Here is a 13,873-nt window from a genome sequence, read left to right as displayed (position 1 = left end):
GTTTCGGGCTTTTAACCCTCACATGGGTTTTTCGGCCAAATTATTTTTAGGGTTCGGTGTTTAAATAGTGTGACCAAAAAACCCTATTTTGATATCTTCACAGTTCACTGTTCACACAATATAAATCTCTGAACAGTCTACGTCATCATACAACATGCCGGTTTTCAAACAAAACAATGTTGAAATATGGCGAAACATTCCATGTGTATGGGTAGGGATGTCAATGGGTTTTGATAATCCGATAACCGATCCGAACCAAATCGATAAAAAGTGGTTTAGGTTTTGATATTTTGGTTTCGGTTCGGTAATGGGTTTAGACTGAAATTAATCGATTTAATTTAGGACTTAATTGATTTTATAGTTTTCTGTTCAGGTTGGTTTGGTTTCAGTTTGCAATATATCTTATCGGTTTGGTTCGGTTTCGAATGAAAATCATGAAATACCATGCTATCGTTCGGTTCGGTTTCGGATATATACCCAATTATCTTATTGGTTGGAATTCAAATTTTCTCGAATCGACACAAACTAATCCCTTAATAGCCTTAGGTATAGGTATGGGAATTGAGCTTACCGAGAGTATATCGTGAAAAAATCATGATATTTTATCAAATACATCACAATTTTTCTGACAAATTTATCAAATAAAAACTTTGCTAATTTATTGTACAGAATCCTTGAAAGAAAATTGGGATAAGAGATGTAGCACAATGCTGCTGATAATTAAAAACCTAAAATCTCTCATAACTTGAGGTTCTTAATATTTGAAATCCACTTCTGCTTCAAAAATCTGATTTGCGGCTGAAAGTGGAAAAGAGAGGGTATGTATGATTGTATGCTCTATAGTTCATCTAAAAAATAAATAAATAAAAAATATATATAATAATAATAGAAAGTGGAACATTGGATACTTCTGGGTGAAATTCAAGTCAAATTAAAGTGACGTGGGTTTAAATCAGTGTGAATTTTGGTTTATTTAATAGAACAAAGTTTGGAAAGAGATGGGAGTCCGTTTCATTTGTCTATACTAGTCCTAACTGACTAACTCCTAACACCTAAACTTCAGATTTCTACAGCTCTCTAATGAAGCACAACAAATAACAGGTGCCAATCCTTATATAATGCCATTGGCCATCATTCTGTTTCAGCCTTTTAGCCTCCCGATCTTCTTCATTTTCCTTAGATATGATGCACGTAATGCCAACATTACTTTATCCCACCCCCTATCGTCCCCAAGTCCCTCCCCCTATAGCCCTACTCTAAGTTGGTAAAATGGAAGAAGACATTGATAGGCCCAACATTTTTATGTTGATGAAGTGGCATTTTTCCTTTACGATTTTTTGGGCTCTTAAATAGTTTGAAGTTCGTTAAATGTCAACTATTTTTTTATTATTATTATTTTGATTGATAAGTTTGTTTTAAATGAGATTAGTAATTCGTTGGAGCCGTTTGGCAACGATTATGAGAATCCATTTTATAGCATATCTATATCTTGATATTAAAGCTCCCACAAATGTATTTTTCGAGCTCTATTAAAATTTCATATCATCTCCTATTAAAACGGAAATTTTTCTTTTATTTGAAAAACGGTAATTTCTCTTCTATTATAAAGAGAATTTCTCTCCTATTAAAACAAATTCTAGCACTTCTAATTAAAGCAGAAATCATTCTCCTATTAAAATGATAATTCCCCCCTATTGAAAATGGAAAATCTAACATATCTAATTAAAACGGGAATTATTCTCCTATTAAAATAGGATTTTTTTCTCAATTAAAAAAACTGGTTTTTAAAACTTAATTAAAACTTCATTTAAAACAATTTGTTAGAAAATTAAAATTGGTTAGCGACTAAAACGGTAGTCCCAATTTTTTTTAAAAAATCTAAATGTTTTCAAAAGAACTGGTGCGTATGCACGAGCCTAGCTATAAGCTAGTAATATATTATGAGTCCCATAATTGTTTTTAGACTTTAAAAAAAATAAAAATAAAAATAAAAATTGTTTGGTAAAATTTTGTAAAAACCATTATCTCATTCTCAAAATTGAGATAATTCATTAAAATATATATAAAAAAAATAGTTTAAAGAATGAGAAATAATATTTATAGGGTTTTCCCTATAAAACAAGTTACCATATTTTATTTTATTTTTTGTTTTTGGCAATTTTTGTTTCCATTTTTGGTTTAGTCATAAAATAAAAAATTTGATTTTGTATTTGATTGTTTGGTATCATTTATTCCATAAAAGATTATCTCAAAAATATTTACATTAGAATTGATTTTAAAAATATAATTATTTCTCTTAATAATGGTTGCCAAACAACCCATTTGATGCTAACGGGGTTCAAACCCCTAGTATCATAACCCAAAGATTTTACCAACTTTACTATTGTTTGTTTGTTTTTTTTTTTTTTTTAAATAACACCTTTAGTTATAATTATATCTTTATAAAAACCCAATGAAATTTAAAATTGACATATAGATTCAGAAATTTGAAAGAAAACACTTGTAGGTGCAATACTTTAGCAGTTCAATACCAAATAGCACCTCCTAACAAACTACAAAAAACTTCATTTCCCAACAAAGTGCGCAGCAGCAACAATGTGAGCAGGGACAGAGCCATGAATTTGGGTTAGGGTGGGCAAGGTATATGAAGGGGCAATAGTACACTACCCTCAAATTTTTTGGAAGGGAATCCTTATATATCTTATATATTTATATATTGATGAATTTTTGTACTAATTATAATTGTAATTGTAGTGTAATTTTTTGGGTTTTTTAAAAATTGGGGGCCCCCACGTGTCTTCGTCTTTAAATGTGAGTAATGGCCCATTAAAAGGTCCAGCAACAATCGTGAGACTGACAATGCATGCCACTTACAATAACAAACCAAGACCCAACATTTTTCGGATGTGGCAAACAGGCTAACGTCAATGTCGCACCCAATTACCGCGACCTTTAACTTTTTTTGTATTAAAGCTCTATTTTTTATTGACAGCACCAATTAGTTTGTCTATGTATCAATTTTGGGATTAAGCCACCGTAGTTCACTCCGGTCTCCTCACCCCTCCCTCTCTCTGCTTCTCTTATGAACTCTCTCTTCTATTCTCCCTCCTCCTTTTTATATCCCTTTTCTCATCTCATCTACTCACTTTCTCTCTTTAGGTTTATTTCATGGGACATAATATAGTCTTAGGCCTATTTTCTGGGCCCAATACATATAATGGTGTTGATCTTATCTTTTAACCCAATACACACCTGATCCATCTGTGAATATGGCTAATACATTCAATATTTTGCACAGCTGCTAGAATATATGAGTTAATGACAGAGCAATCAAATAATGACCTAATCAGTCCTCACAATTTCCCAAACAATTTTTCTTTGTTCCTCTTACACAGTTTACAGTTATATACTCTTATTATTTTGTTGTTTCTCCGTGACCACTTTGACCACCAACCATTATCAACTGGTTTATTTACAATATCAACAACATCCAACAATTTATTAATTACAACTTTACACGGTACTTAGGTGCTTCCCCTCTGCCTAAGTTTTACAATTAAGAATAATTTAAAACTGGAAACTTGTGGCGGTATATTATTGTTTCATCAATTCTTCAATTCATCATTCATCAACCACCTTATGAGTCATGACAATCTGTCCTCGCTGCCACACCCAAAAGATGCACCCGTGACCCCTCCAAAGATATTTTATCAAGTCTTTCTATCATCCAATTTAAAAAGGCACAAATATGGGTGTGAACGGCCTGGTTCTGGTCCGGTTCTCAATGTTGTAAAAACTAAAAACTATTTAATTTTACGTTTCCGATTATGGTTCCGATTCTTTATAGTTTTTAAAATTGTAGAACCATATCCAAAATCATCAGTTCCTTCCGGGTATTTCCAGTTACAGTTCTTCATTTCAGTTCTTAAGATATTTACTATTTACACTATTTTTTATTGATTTTATTAAAAAATATATACTAAAAACACATAAATAACGCACAAACGAGTTATTTTTTTAATATTCATATAAGTAATTAAATCATTCAATAATAAGTTAAATAAAACTATATTTTTATATTATTTATAACATTAAATATTATAAAACTGCATATATATATTACACTAATAAATAAAATTTAATAATATATAAATGAACAATGAGTTTTTATATTTTTTATGTTAAAAGTACGATTACGTTTGGTTCCTGTTCGATTCCGATTCTATATGATCTGGTTTTTTTAGTACTCATTTTTAAATGATTTCTAAAAATAAGAACTAGAACTATGATTTTTTCTAGTTCCAGTTCCGGTTAAACGGTACACAAATGCGATAAATATTTGTGAAAATACTAAGAGCATTCCCAATGCAAATCAATATTTTTCTCCTCTTATCACCTCCACGTAGGCAGTATTTCCCCATTTTATCACCGTTTTGATGAAAAACAAGGTGAAGCTGCCCAATGCAAAGGTGAATATTAATTTCGGATGGGATATTAGATTCTGTTTGAATGTAAAAATTGAAAAAACACGGAATGACACATCCCGTCTGAAATTTTAAAAAAAAAATCGAAAAATCATGCGAGACGAAATCCAACATTCCGTCTGAAAAAAAAAATCCCCCATTTAAAAAAAAAACACACCAGACGAAATCCAATATCCTATATGAAATTTACAAATCAGCCACTATCTCGGTGGAAGGCTTCACTCTGAAATAACTTAGAAAAATAGTCACTATCTTTTTCACCTCTGTATTGAGCACTAATTTTGAACAAAAAAAAGGTAAAAATTTTCATATCCCCCTCTTTTTCAGCTGCATTCCCCCTCTTTTTCAGTTGCATTAAGAATGCTCTAAACTATGTTTGTTTCAAGAGTCCGGTTCCTCTATAACCGGGTACAGAAATTGATCTCTGTACCACACACACACATCTCGTATCTCGACGCACCCACACACATCTTGGAGCACACACACAGGTATCGAGGCACACACACATCTCGGATTCGGATCAACGGCGAGATAACATGGTTACAAAAATGATCTCTGTACCCGGTTGTAGGGATCTCGAGTTCTTGTTTCAAAGTTCCTAGCACTTCTTCTCAATATAACCAAAACAGCCACTTGTTTCTATTCGCCAATACCATGTTTCGTCATATACGACAATCCTACCCCAGCCACTTGTCTGCTTTTTTAAGCATGGTCAAATTATCATTCTAAACCTCTAGACTCTTCAACCGCCACATCCACGAACCATCCATCAACCATGCTATTATTTTCCGGGTAAGAACATGCGATAAACGTGTAAATAATTAGAAGATTCTAGCTGGCACCCTAATGATTAAAATCACCTGTTCAGATTCTAATTTGATACCGTATATATTAAACCATATGTACCCCTCCCGATACCTTCTTATAATAAGTCTTCAAAGGGTATATTTGTACTAACACATACACAAATGAATCTCTACTACTACGTGTGAGTTTTATATACAGAAGTTAAAACGAGGTGAAGGAAAAAAAAACAAAAAAAAAAAATCAATCATTCTCCCTGGCTTCGTTTGTGATTGCATCTTTTTCATGTCCTTACTTATTATGAGGAAGAGTTGGTTTGCAACGAATTTAACAAGCCGCTTTATTGCCGGCCTTTTAATTTTCATTCTTTATCATTATTTTTTCTTGATTTCTAATTTCTTGATTCCTATAAAACCGTAAACCAATTTTCATAATACTCATTTTTTTCTTTTTCATTTTCTTCAATTCATCTTCTTTTACGGTTTTACCCCCTCTTTGCTTCAATTCCATGGAGACTAAAGACTTGCTTGATGGTTAGTAATTTATTTATTCATTTTGTTTTTGTGGTGATTGCATGTGGAATGTATGTCTTTTTTATTGGTCAATTTTTTATTGGAATGCTCACAAGTTTGTATAAGTGCACAGTGTGATTATAATTATAATGTTATGATGTTTCTCTAGCATTTTATGATAACTTGAATGAATTGTAAGATATAGGAATAATGTGACCCAAGATCATTGGAATGCCTTGTAGAAAGTTTAAATAGTGGGCGTAGTCTAGCGCGGGTAGAGAATATAAATTCATGAAAAATGAGGAGAAATGTGTAGTATTTATTTTGATTTAATTGTAAAACATGTTTAGAATAAACTTCATCTAGGAGCATTCAACCAAATAACTGTCTCCTTACCTCAGTCAATCGACCTTTAGCAGTGATGCGTACACGGGGTTATGTTCCAAACATTTTCTTTTTCATTTGGGAGACGTCCTTGGTGATAGCGTTTCTTTTTTCGTTTACTTACAGTCTCTTATTGTCACGGCAGTAGGTCACTTGTCCTACATCGTACCTGCTTTATCATTATATGATATTCTTGTGGTTTATAATTCCCATTCTGTTCGTATGGGGGGGATAAGGCAATTTTTTTTTTGGTTATCCATATATTGAAGGACAATCTCCTTTCTTTCTTTTCAACATGATTCAAATCTTATGTAATTGGAAATTCCTAATGAATTTTCCCCATGATTAGGCACTTTCTTCTCACACTTTGAGAGGCAACAACCTTCCCCTCCTTCGGTCATTGTGATAGGTGGAGGTATTTCAGGAATTGCAGCTGCCCGTGCGCTATGTAATGCTTCTTTTAAGGTAATGCATTATAATATATCTGAGTTATGTAAGTAGTGCTTGTTATGCTTCTTATGACTGTTCTTACATTTTTTTTTTTAAAATGTTTTATTCATGTCCAGGTGATCTTGTTAGAATCAAGGGATAGACTTGGTGGGCGTATTCATACTGACTATTCATTTGGTTGTCCGGTTGATATGGGTGCATCATGGTGAGTTATTCGATCGGTCGTATATGTGAATGCATGATTTGTATCTGGACTAATACATGTGTAAGCATGCTATTTGTTACTTTTATCTCTTAAAAAACTAGTAGTAGTTCTTAATTCTTATATGTGCATCTATATTAACTGAATTTTGCTGAGGTACTATTTGAATTCTGTGATGTTTAATTTTCGGTTATGTTGTTAATTCAGGTTACATGGTGCGTGCAATGAGAACTCCTTGGCTCCTCTTATCCGTTGCTTAGGGCTACCATTATACCGTACTAGTGGTGACAACTCTGTGCTATATGATCACGATTTAGAAAGGTAATGACTCTTGCCCTTTAAATGTGTAATATGGATTCTCTGTGCATACGGCGTATAGATGCGTTAGGCCCATTTTTTGTTTCCCAACAGTGTATTTTAGATTTTATCTCTTGACTGTCTGGATTGTATCTCCAGCTACGTGCTTTTTGATATGGATGGCTATCAAGTCCCTCAACGGCTGGTCATTGAAGTTGGTGATACATTTAAGAAAATCCTCGAAGAGGTACCTGTTTTTCTTTGAACTTTTGATGGTTTGTTTAATTAGTAGTGAATTTATTTATTTTTTGATTGGTCCAGACAGAGAAAGTTAGAGATGAACATAATGAAGACATGTCTGTTCTTGAAGCCATTTCAATTGTTTTGGAACAGAATCCAGATTTGAGGTATGCAGTGTTATGATGATGAATTGATGATGTTATTGCAAATGAGTTTGTATTTAGTGTCCTTTTCTGTATTGTGAAATAAATTGATCTTAAATATCCAGTTACTGCTTTTGTAGACAACACGGGCTTGCCCATGAAGTATTGCAATGGTACATATGTAGAATGGAGGCTTGGTTTGCTGCTGATGCAGATATGATATCGTTGAAAAACTGGGACCAAGTAAGTTTCACCCTCAAAATTTTGCTATCCCAATTTTTATTGCCAATTCAGTGTTAGCTCACTTGATCTTGGTTATCAAAGCTTATCTGGTTTGTGTTTTCTGGAGTACAGGAACAAGTTCTTTCCGGCGGTCATGGACTTATGGTGCAAGGATATTACCCTGTTATACAGGCTCTTTCCAAAGATATCGATATACGGTTGAATCATAGGTATGCTCGCCTATTTCCTTACCCTCCTCATTCTTTTTCCTTATCAGGAGAAATTGCATCTTCAGAGTAAATAGCTAGTACGAACTTCCTCTTCAAAGCATGTTGAGTATAGTAAATAACACATACCTATATATAATAATCTCAATAGAAACCAAAATAGATTTCTATTTTGGCATTGGGTGTTGACATTATTAACATCTCATGTCCATTCATTCTTTCAGTTGGAACGTCTTGTTTGATGTTGCTTTTGTTCAGAATTTGATAATGTAACTGGATATCAGAGTTCTGTAGTTTGTGATGTTTAATAATTTTATCTCACGGAGTGGTTTGGTTATTTCCTTTGACTGCTGTACACTTTTTGTGAATTCTGATATCTAGGGTAAAGCAAATTTCCAACTGGGGTAACGGAGTGATGCTGACTGTGGAAGATGGAAGATCTTTTGTTGCTGATGCTGCTATTATAACAGTACCACTTGGTGTTCTAAAAGCCAATCTGATTGAGTTCAAGCCTAAGCTACCTGGGTGGAAGATTGATGCAATTTCTGATCTGGGGGTTGGTAATGAGAACAAGATCGCCTTGCGCTTTGACACAGCTTTTTGGCCAAATGTCGAGTTTTTAGGCATTGTTGCACCCACATCATACGCGTGTGGCTATTTCCTTAATCTTCACAAAGCAACAGGACAACCTGTCCTAGTTTATATGGCAGCTGGACGGTTTGCTTATGACATAGAGAAGTTGTCTGATAAAGCCGCAGCTGATTTTGTGATGTTGCAGCTTAGGAAAATGTTTGCTGATGCAACTGAACCGGTAAGATTTCTGGTTTTTAAAATAGCCCTAAGTTTTGTGAAATTTTTTGTTTGGTCATTAAATTATGACACACTATGGAAACTTGAAAACTTGTTAGCAATTAACTATATTTGGTGTAGAAATGGATATCTAGTTGCTACTATAAAGGACCCCATGTCTTTGGCCCTTGTAACATCTCCTCCATTGCTTGGTTGATTTGCGACATTTAGGAAAATGGTTAATTGCTTTGTTTTTGGTTGCTTCTTATGTTCTTACTGTGGCCTGAAAGTTGCTACATCTTTTGCTCCGTCCCCCCCTTTCTATTTTTCGTAATTTCAATGGTGACATGATTTCAATGGTGAATTACTTGGTTTCTCAACAGATTCAGTATCTTGTTTCGAGGTGGGGCACAGATCCAGATTCTCTTGGTTCCTATTCCAACGATTTAGTTGGCAAGTCCCCTGATTTGTATGAGAAGCTTCAGGCTCCGGTTGGTAACCTCTTCTTCGGAGGAGAGGCTGCGAGTATGGACCATGCTGGTTCAGTTCATGGAGCATATTCAGCAGGAGTGCTGGCGGCAGAAGATTGTCGAAAGCACCTATTGGAACAATTTGGTAACTTTGAACTGTTACAGCTCGCATCCTCAAGGGATGAAACTATTGAAACAATGGTGCCACTTCAGATCTCAAGGATGTGAGCCATTTATTTTTGTTGATGTATTATTCAAACTTTTGATTCATGAATTCATTGGAAAAGTCAAGTTTTCCTTTCATTTTTAAATCTTGAATATTTTATTCAATCAATACTAGCCAAAAATTTGTTCAGAGAGATGAAATTGTTGCCAACAGTGTTCAGACGGCAAACTGCTGTATAATTGACTGAATTCTGTATCTCCCAAGCCCCTTGTATCTCCAGTATCTCAGGAGTGGCTTTATGCTCATTCCACAGCTTTCTCGAGCGAAACCATGTGATACAAATGTCTCCATCATTGATAAGCTGAAAGGGAAACTAGTAAGACAAACACAGCATGAGTCGCATAAGGTTATTATTATGTCAGAAAGCCGGATCAGCTAAGTCCCCTCCGATTTTGTAAGGTTATTAGAAAGTTTTGGAATTTTATTTGAATTCTTTGATGTGAAGATCTTCTTGCTTTGTTGTAGATGGTTTGAACTTCAATTTGAATTGTCAGTTTGTCACAACACTTGCCTTTTATGTTAATCTCTACGCGAACTTTGGAAGTCAACCAATATATGAAGAATCTTCTTACAAGTTACAATGTCTTCTTTTTTAATTGGATCCATATGAATTTGTACAGTTGGATATTCACAAGGGAATCTAGTATTATTCCCCTGAGCAAACGACACTGCCAAGCCCTTCCCTTCCCCAATGTCTTCTTCTGGTCGTCACTCTTATCATTTCAAATTCCAAAAGGTACAAAGGTTCTGTTCAAGAGATCTCTTAAGCAATTACAGGACTGATACAAGCAGCGAAATCTTAGGACTAGCGCAAACCTACAAAAGATAATCCTTATTGCTTACCAAGTTCCAAACAATTATCAGGACCTACCCTTAGTTTTTCCTCCTCTTCCTCTTGCTGTTCTAATGTTTCATAGAGTGAAGAATTTCTAGTCTCAGGCAACATTAATGTCAAAATGCCGCTAAATATTGCGAAAATCCCAAATATAAGGAATGAAACCGATGAGCTCAAGCGCCCAAGTACGACTAGAAGAGGGGCGATTGAAGCTCCCAACATCAATGCTTGCCTCAACAATGACACTGCAAAGTTACGAACATTTGTTGGGAACAACTCGACACAGTAAACATATAGCACGTCAAATGTTGTTGATGCTGCCATGAATCCCACCGCTTCTGCTGATAATTGAAGCCAACTTCCTTTTGATCCATTGTGCTCACTCACCCCTTCATTGTCCTTTCTAGAGAAGAAGATGCATAAAATGCATGAAACTCCAGCGAGAAAAGCTGATGAAGAAAGAAGCAAACGACGGTCAATGAAGCTTAAGAGAACACTGCCGACAAAAACTGCTGGAATTTCCATTAAAGCATTTAGTGCAACTGTGAAGTATAAGTTGAAGTCCAAGTTTTCAACATTCAACTGAAATCCGTAATAAACAAATCCTACTCCAAAACCAGCAAGCATAAGAGTGATCATTCTCTTTGCGGCCCACTTTGTAGACCATATGCTCTTAGTAGTGGTATTTGGTTCAACAAAAGGAACTGAGATAACTAAGTTCTTCGGTAATTTCTTTCCGTTAAGCCGTGCTAACTTGTTCAAAACTTCCATTGCTTCTTTTGTTCTTCCCTTAACTATAAGCCAACGCGGTGATTCAGACACGAAGGGGAGTACTGTGATGGAGTATATCAGTGGGAGCAGTGAGATCACAATGTATATACTTCTCCAGTTTGCTCTTGCAGGGTAAGCGATCAATGGTAGGGAAAAGAAGCCTAATGTGAAGAAGAAGAAACCATATTGACCAACTTGGCCGCGCCACTTTCGTCCTACAGCTTCAGTTGACAGCACAAGGCAACAGATTCCAATGCCTGATCGGGCAAAGCCGTTGGAGAATCTGAGGAGGGCATAGATCCACACATTTGGCGACATGGATGTAAGGAAAGAAGTTAAGGATGAAAGTAGGCATGAAACAAGCACAGCCTTCTTTCTTCCTAAATATTGATCAGCAACGTGTCCATAAAACACACAGCCTGCAAACAAAACAACACACTTAAGAAGATCAAAACATTTTGAAGAATTAAAACAGAATTTTTACTGTATTTGATGTTCATAGTCTTATTACAACTTAAGTACCACTATCTCATGATTTATATGTGTGAATTTTTAGTCCCAGTAAGTCGTGGCTTTTTCAATTGGGTTTGAGTTGTGTTTTTTGCTCAGGAATTCAATGTACTCTGATATATTATCATATAACAATGATATTTATCCAAAATCAGGGGTCTGATATGATAAATCAACAGCTATTTTGGCCGGTAGAAAAGAGAGAGGGCAAGTTTGTGCGCCACGTAGTTATTGCAACATGCAAGCTAGAAGATATTTGGCCTGCGTATCTCATCTTAAAACCATCAAAACGTGCACGGGACACACGATATGTCATGACTTCATCGTGGAAACATTGCCACACTCATGCTTTACCACTGAAGAAGCACATCACTTGCACATTTTTTGAGTTTTAACATACGGAAGGTTTTATTCAAGTGAATCAGACCATTTCTGCATTTCTAACAGAGATTCAGATCAAGAGGGTAGAGGTATTGTATCATATTAATATAAATTTGTATTTTTCGCAAACAAACATAATGGCCCTACATGAAATTAATTTAGGATTTGTTCTATATAGAATTTTGTTGTTAGACAGGATGTTCTTGGATACAGACTGTAGTGTAGACGTTTTCGGCCAACTTGTTCTTGCATTGGCCGGGGTAAATAATTATACTGAAAAAACAGACAATTTTTTTATGCGAAGAGATTAGGTTATGCGACTAGCTAGCTGTTTTACCTATGCTAATAAATCAAAACAAGCAGAATAATTGGCCAACAAGGCAACAAATTCTTATGGAAAACATACCCAGAAGAGAGCCAAGGAAGAACAAAGAAGCAGGTATCCCAGCACGAAATTTATGTTCGCAAACAAGTCCCCACTCAGCTATAGTGGAACTACTACTTCCCATGGTCCATTCCCAAGTCCCTGGCTCGAGCCCACACATTGAATTGGCTGGACCCTTATTGCACCAGTCACCACCACCTTTGCATGTCCATGATGGCTGAGCATCACTGAAAATGGTGACCATAGTGTTCTGCGAGTCGAAAATCCAAGCTAAAGAAACAAAGAAGACGTGAAGGAGTTGTGAAAAGCCGAAAGACCCGACATATTCTTCTATCACCTCATCAACTGTTAGCTCTAATTTTGTTATTTGATTGCAGCATTTGATTGCACTTAATTTTGTTTCTCCTTCAACATCATGGAAAACTAGACCTTGTTGTTCCTCCATTAGAGTTTTCTTTCTTTAGTTTGTGTGCAGTACGTAGTTGCAGTAGTGTAATTGAAATTGTCTGTGGTCTCTCTCTATATATAGGCGCGGCCACACTGACAGGATTTCTTTGTCTTTTCAATTTTTTTTGGCTTATGAGTTGTGAACTTGGGGCATGGGAGTAGGTGTCCACCAGCTACTTTATGACTTTATGTTGCATGACTACATGAGTATACGTCTGAAATGCACAGTACCTGTCGTTCGATAGTAGGAGGCTTTTGTCAATGAAAAAGTTGTTACAGATGGCTGAGATTTAACTATATCAATGTAAACTAGGGGATATTCACCTAGATAAGAGATATCGTACAATATCGTAGAGAGAATATAATTTATAATAAAGTTTATGACACAGTGTTATATTAGACAAAATGATATACTAGCTAGCACTTCTGGTCAAGGACAATAATCAAGGAAAATGGGGCAGGTCTGAGTTCATTCTAAACTTATATAAAAACATTTTGAAGGATTAATGGAGGAGTGTTAAAGAAAATGGATGGGGAAGAAGCTTAATTAAGTAAAATTTTAACTTGCTATCTACTCTCTTTTCTTTTCTTGAACAGTTTAACGTATTGCCCTTATTAATTTATTATATTTGGAAACTAATAAATATTTTGCTGGTTAATTATTGGTGTAAATTGATAAATGCATATATCTTTCTCTTCTCTACAGCTCTACTACAAATTGAAGTGAATAAGATGACTGACTAAGAGAGAAAGAAGAGAATGGATGTAGAGGTGAGAATATTTGAGTGAATTATTTTTCGGATTCTTAGATTTGAAAAAGAATAAGGTTGTTAGTTGTTACCGGGAAAATAAATAAATAAATAAATATATATGATGGTGGTATTTGCCTTGTATGCAAAAAGAATAGATTAGATGCTTATGGGGACTATGCATCACATTGTAGACATTTTTCGGGTTTTAAATACCGATATGATAATGTTAGAGACATTTTGTGTAATGCATTTTGGAAGCTTAGAGTACAAGTAAAGAAATAAACTCCTATTAATTTTCTCACTGATCTGAATGAGGGCAGATCGACATTTCAATTCGGCCTG

General features: G+C 35.1%; 2 protein-coding genes across 2 annotated transcripts; one reads left to right on the top strand and one right to left on the bottom strand.

Moving 5' to 3' along the window:
* The first annotated feature begins 5,408 nt into the window (after positions 1–5,408).
* Positions 5,409–9,583, top strand: LOC147521285 (polyamine oxidase 5-like). Its single transcript, XM_086604522.1, has 10 exons — positions 5,409–5,821; positions 6,534–6,649; positions 6,751–6,839; positions 7,044–7,157; positions 7,293–7,380; positions 7,455–7,540; positions 7,657–7,759; positions 7,871–7,968; positions 8,347–8,776; positions 9,138–9,583. Exons 1-10 carry the CDS (start codon positions 5,797–5,799, stop codon positions 9,450–9,452), a joined length of 1,464 nt encoding a protein of 487 aa, XP_086460648.1. The 5' UTR covers positions 5,409–5,796; the 3' UTR covers positions 9,453–9,583.
* Positions 9,584–10,023: 440 nt separating this feature from the next.
* Positions 10,024–12,833, bottom strand: OCT1 (organic cation/carnitine transporter1). Its single transcript, XM_086604463.1, has 2 exons — positions 12,354–12,833; positions 10,024–11,475 (listed from the first exon to the last, which is right to left on the bottom strand). Exons 1-2 carry the CDS (start codon positions 12,775–12,777, stop codon positions 10,283–10,285), a joined length of 1,617 nt encoding a protein of 538 aa, XP_086460589.1. The 5' UTR covers positions 12,778–12,833; the 3' UTR covers positions 10,024–10,282.
* Between the last annotated feature and the right edge of the window lie 1,040 nt (positions 12,834–13,873).

This window comes from Coptis chinensis, chromosome 1 (assembly GCF_015680905.1).
Source record: "Coptis chinensis isolate HL-2020 chromosome 1, ASM1568090v1, whole genome shotgun sequence".
NCBI lineage: Eukaryota > Viridiplantae > Streptophyta > Magnoliopsida > Ranunculales > Ranunculaceae > Coptis > Coptis chinensis.
Note: the sequence above shows the minus strand (reverse complement) of the source record. Positions and strands in the feature narration are given on the sequence as shown.

Bases quoted from the DNA above. Each gene is read 5' to 3' on its own strand.
- LOC147521285 (XM_086604522.1), top strand. From the start codon at position 5,797: ATGGAGACTAAAGACTTGCTTGATG. The intron at 7,158-7,292 runs GTAATGACTCTT...TTGTATCTCCAG, and splicing joins TATGATCACGATTTAGAAAG to CTACGTGCTTTTTGATATGG. The intron at 7,969-8,346 runs GTATGCTCGCCT...TCTGATATCTAG, and splicing joins GATATACGGTTGAATCATAG to GGTAAAGCAAATTTCCAACT.
- OCT1 (XM_086604463.1), bottom strand. From the start codon at position 12,777: ATGGAGGAACAACAAGGTCTAGTTTTCCATGATGTTGAAGGAGAAACA. The intron at 11,476-12,353 runs GTATGTTTTCCA...TTTTGTTTGCAG, and splicing joins CTTCCTTGGCTCTCTTCTGG to GCTGTGTGTTTTATGGACAC.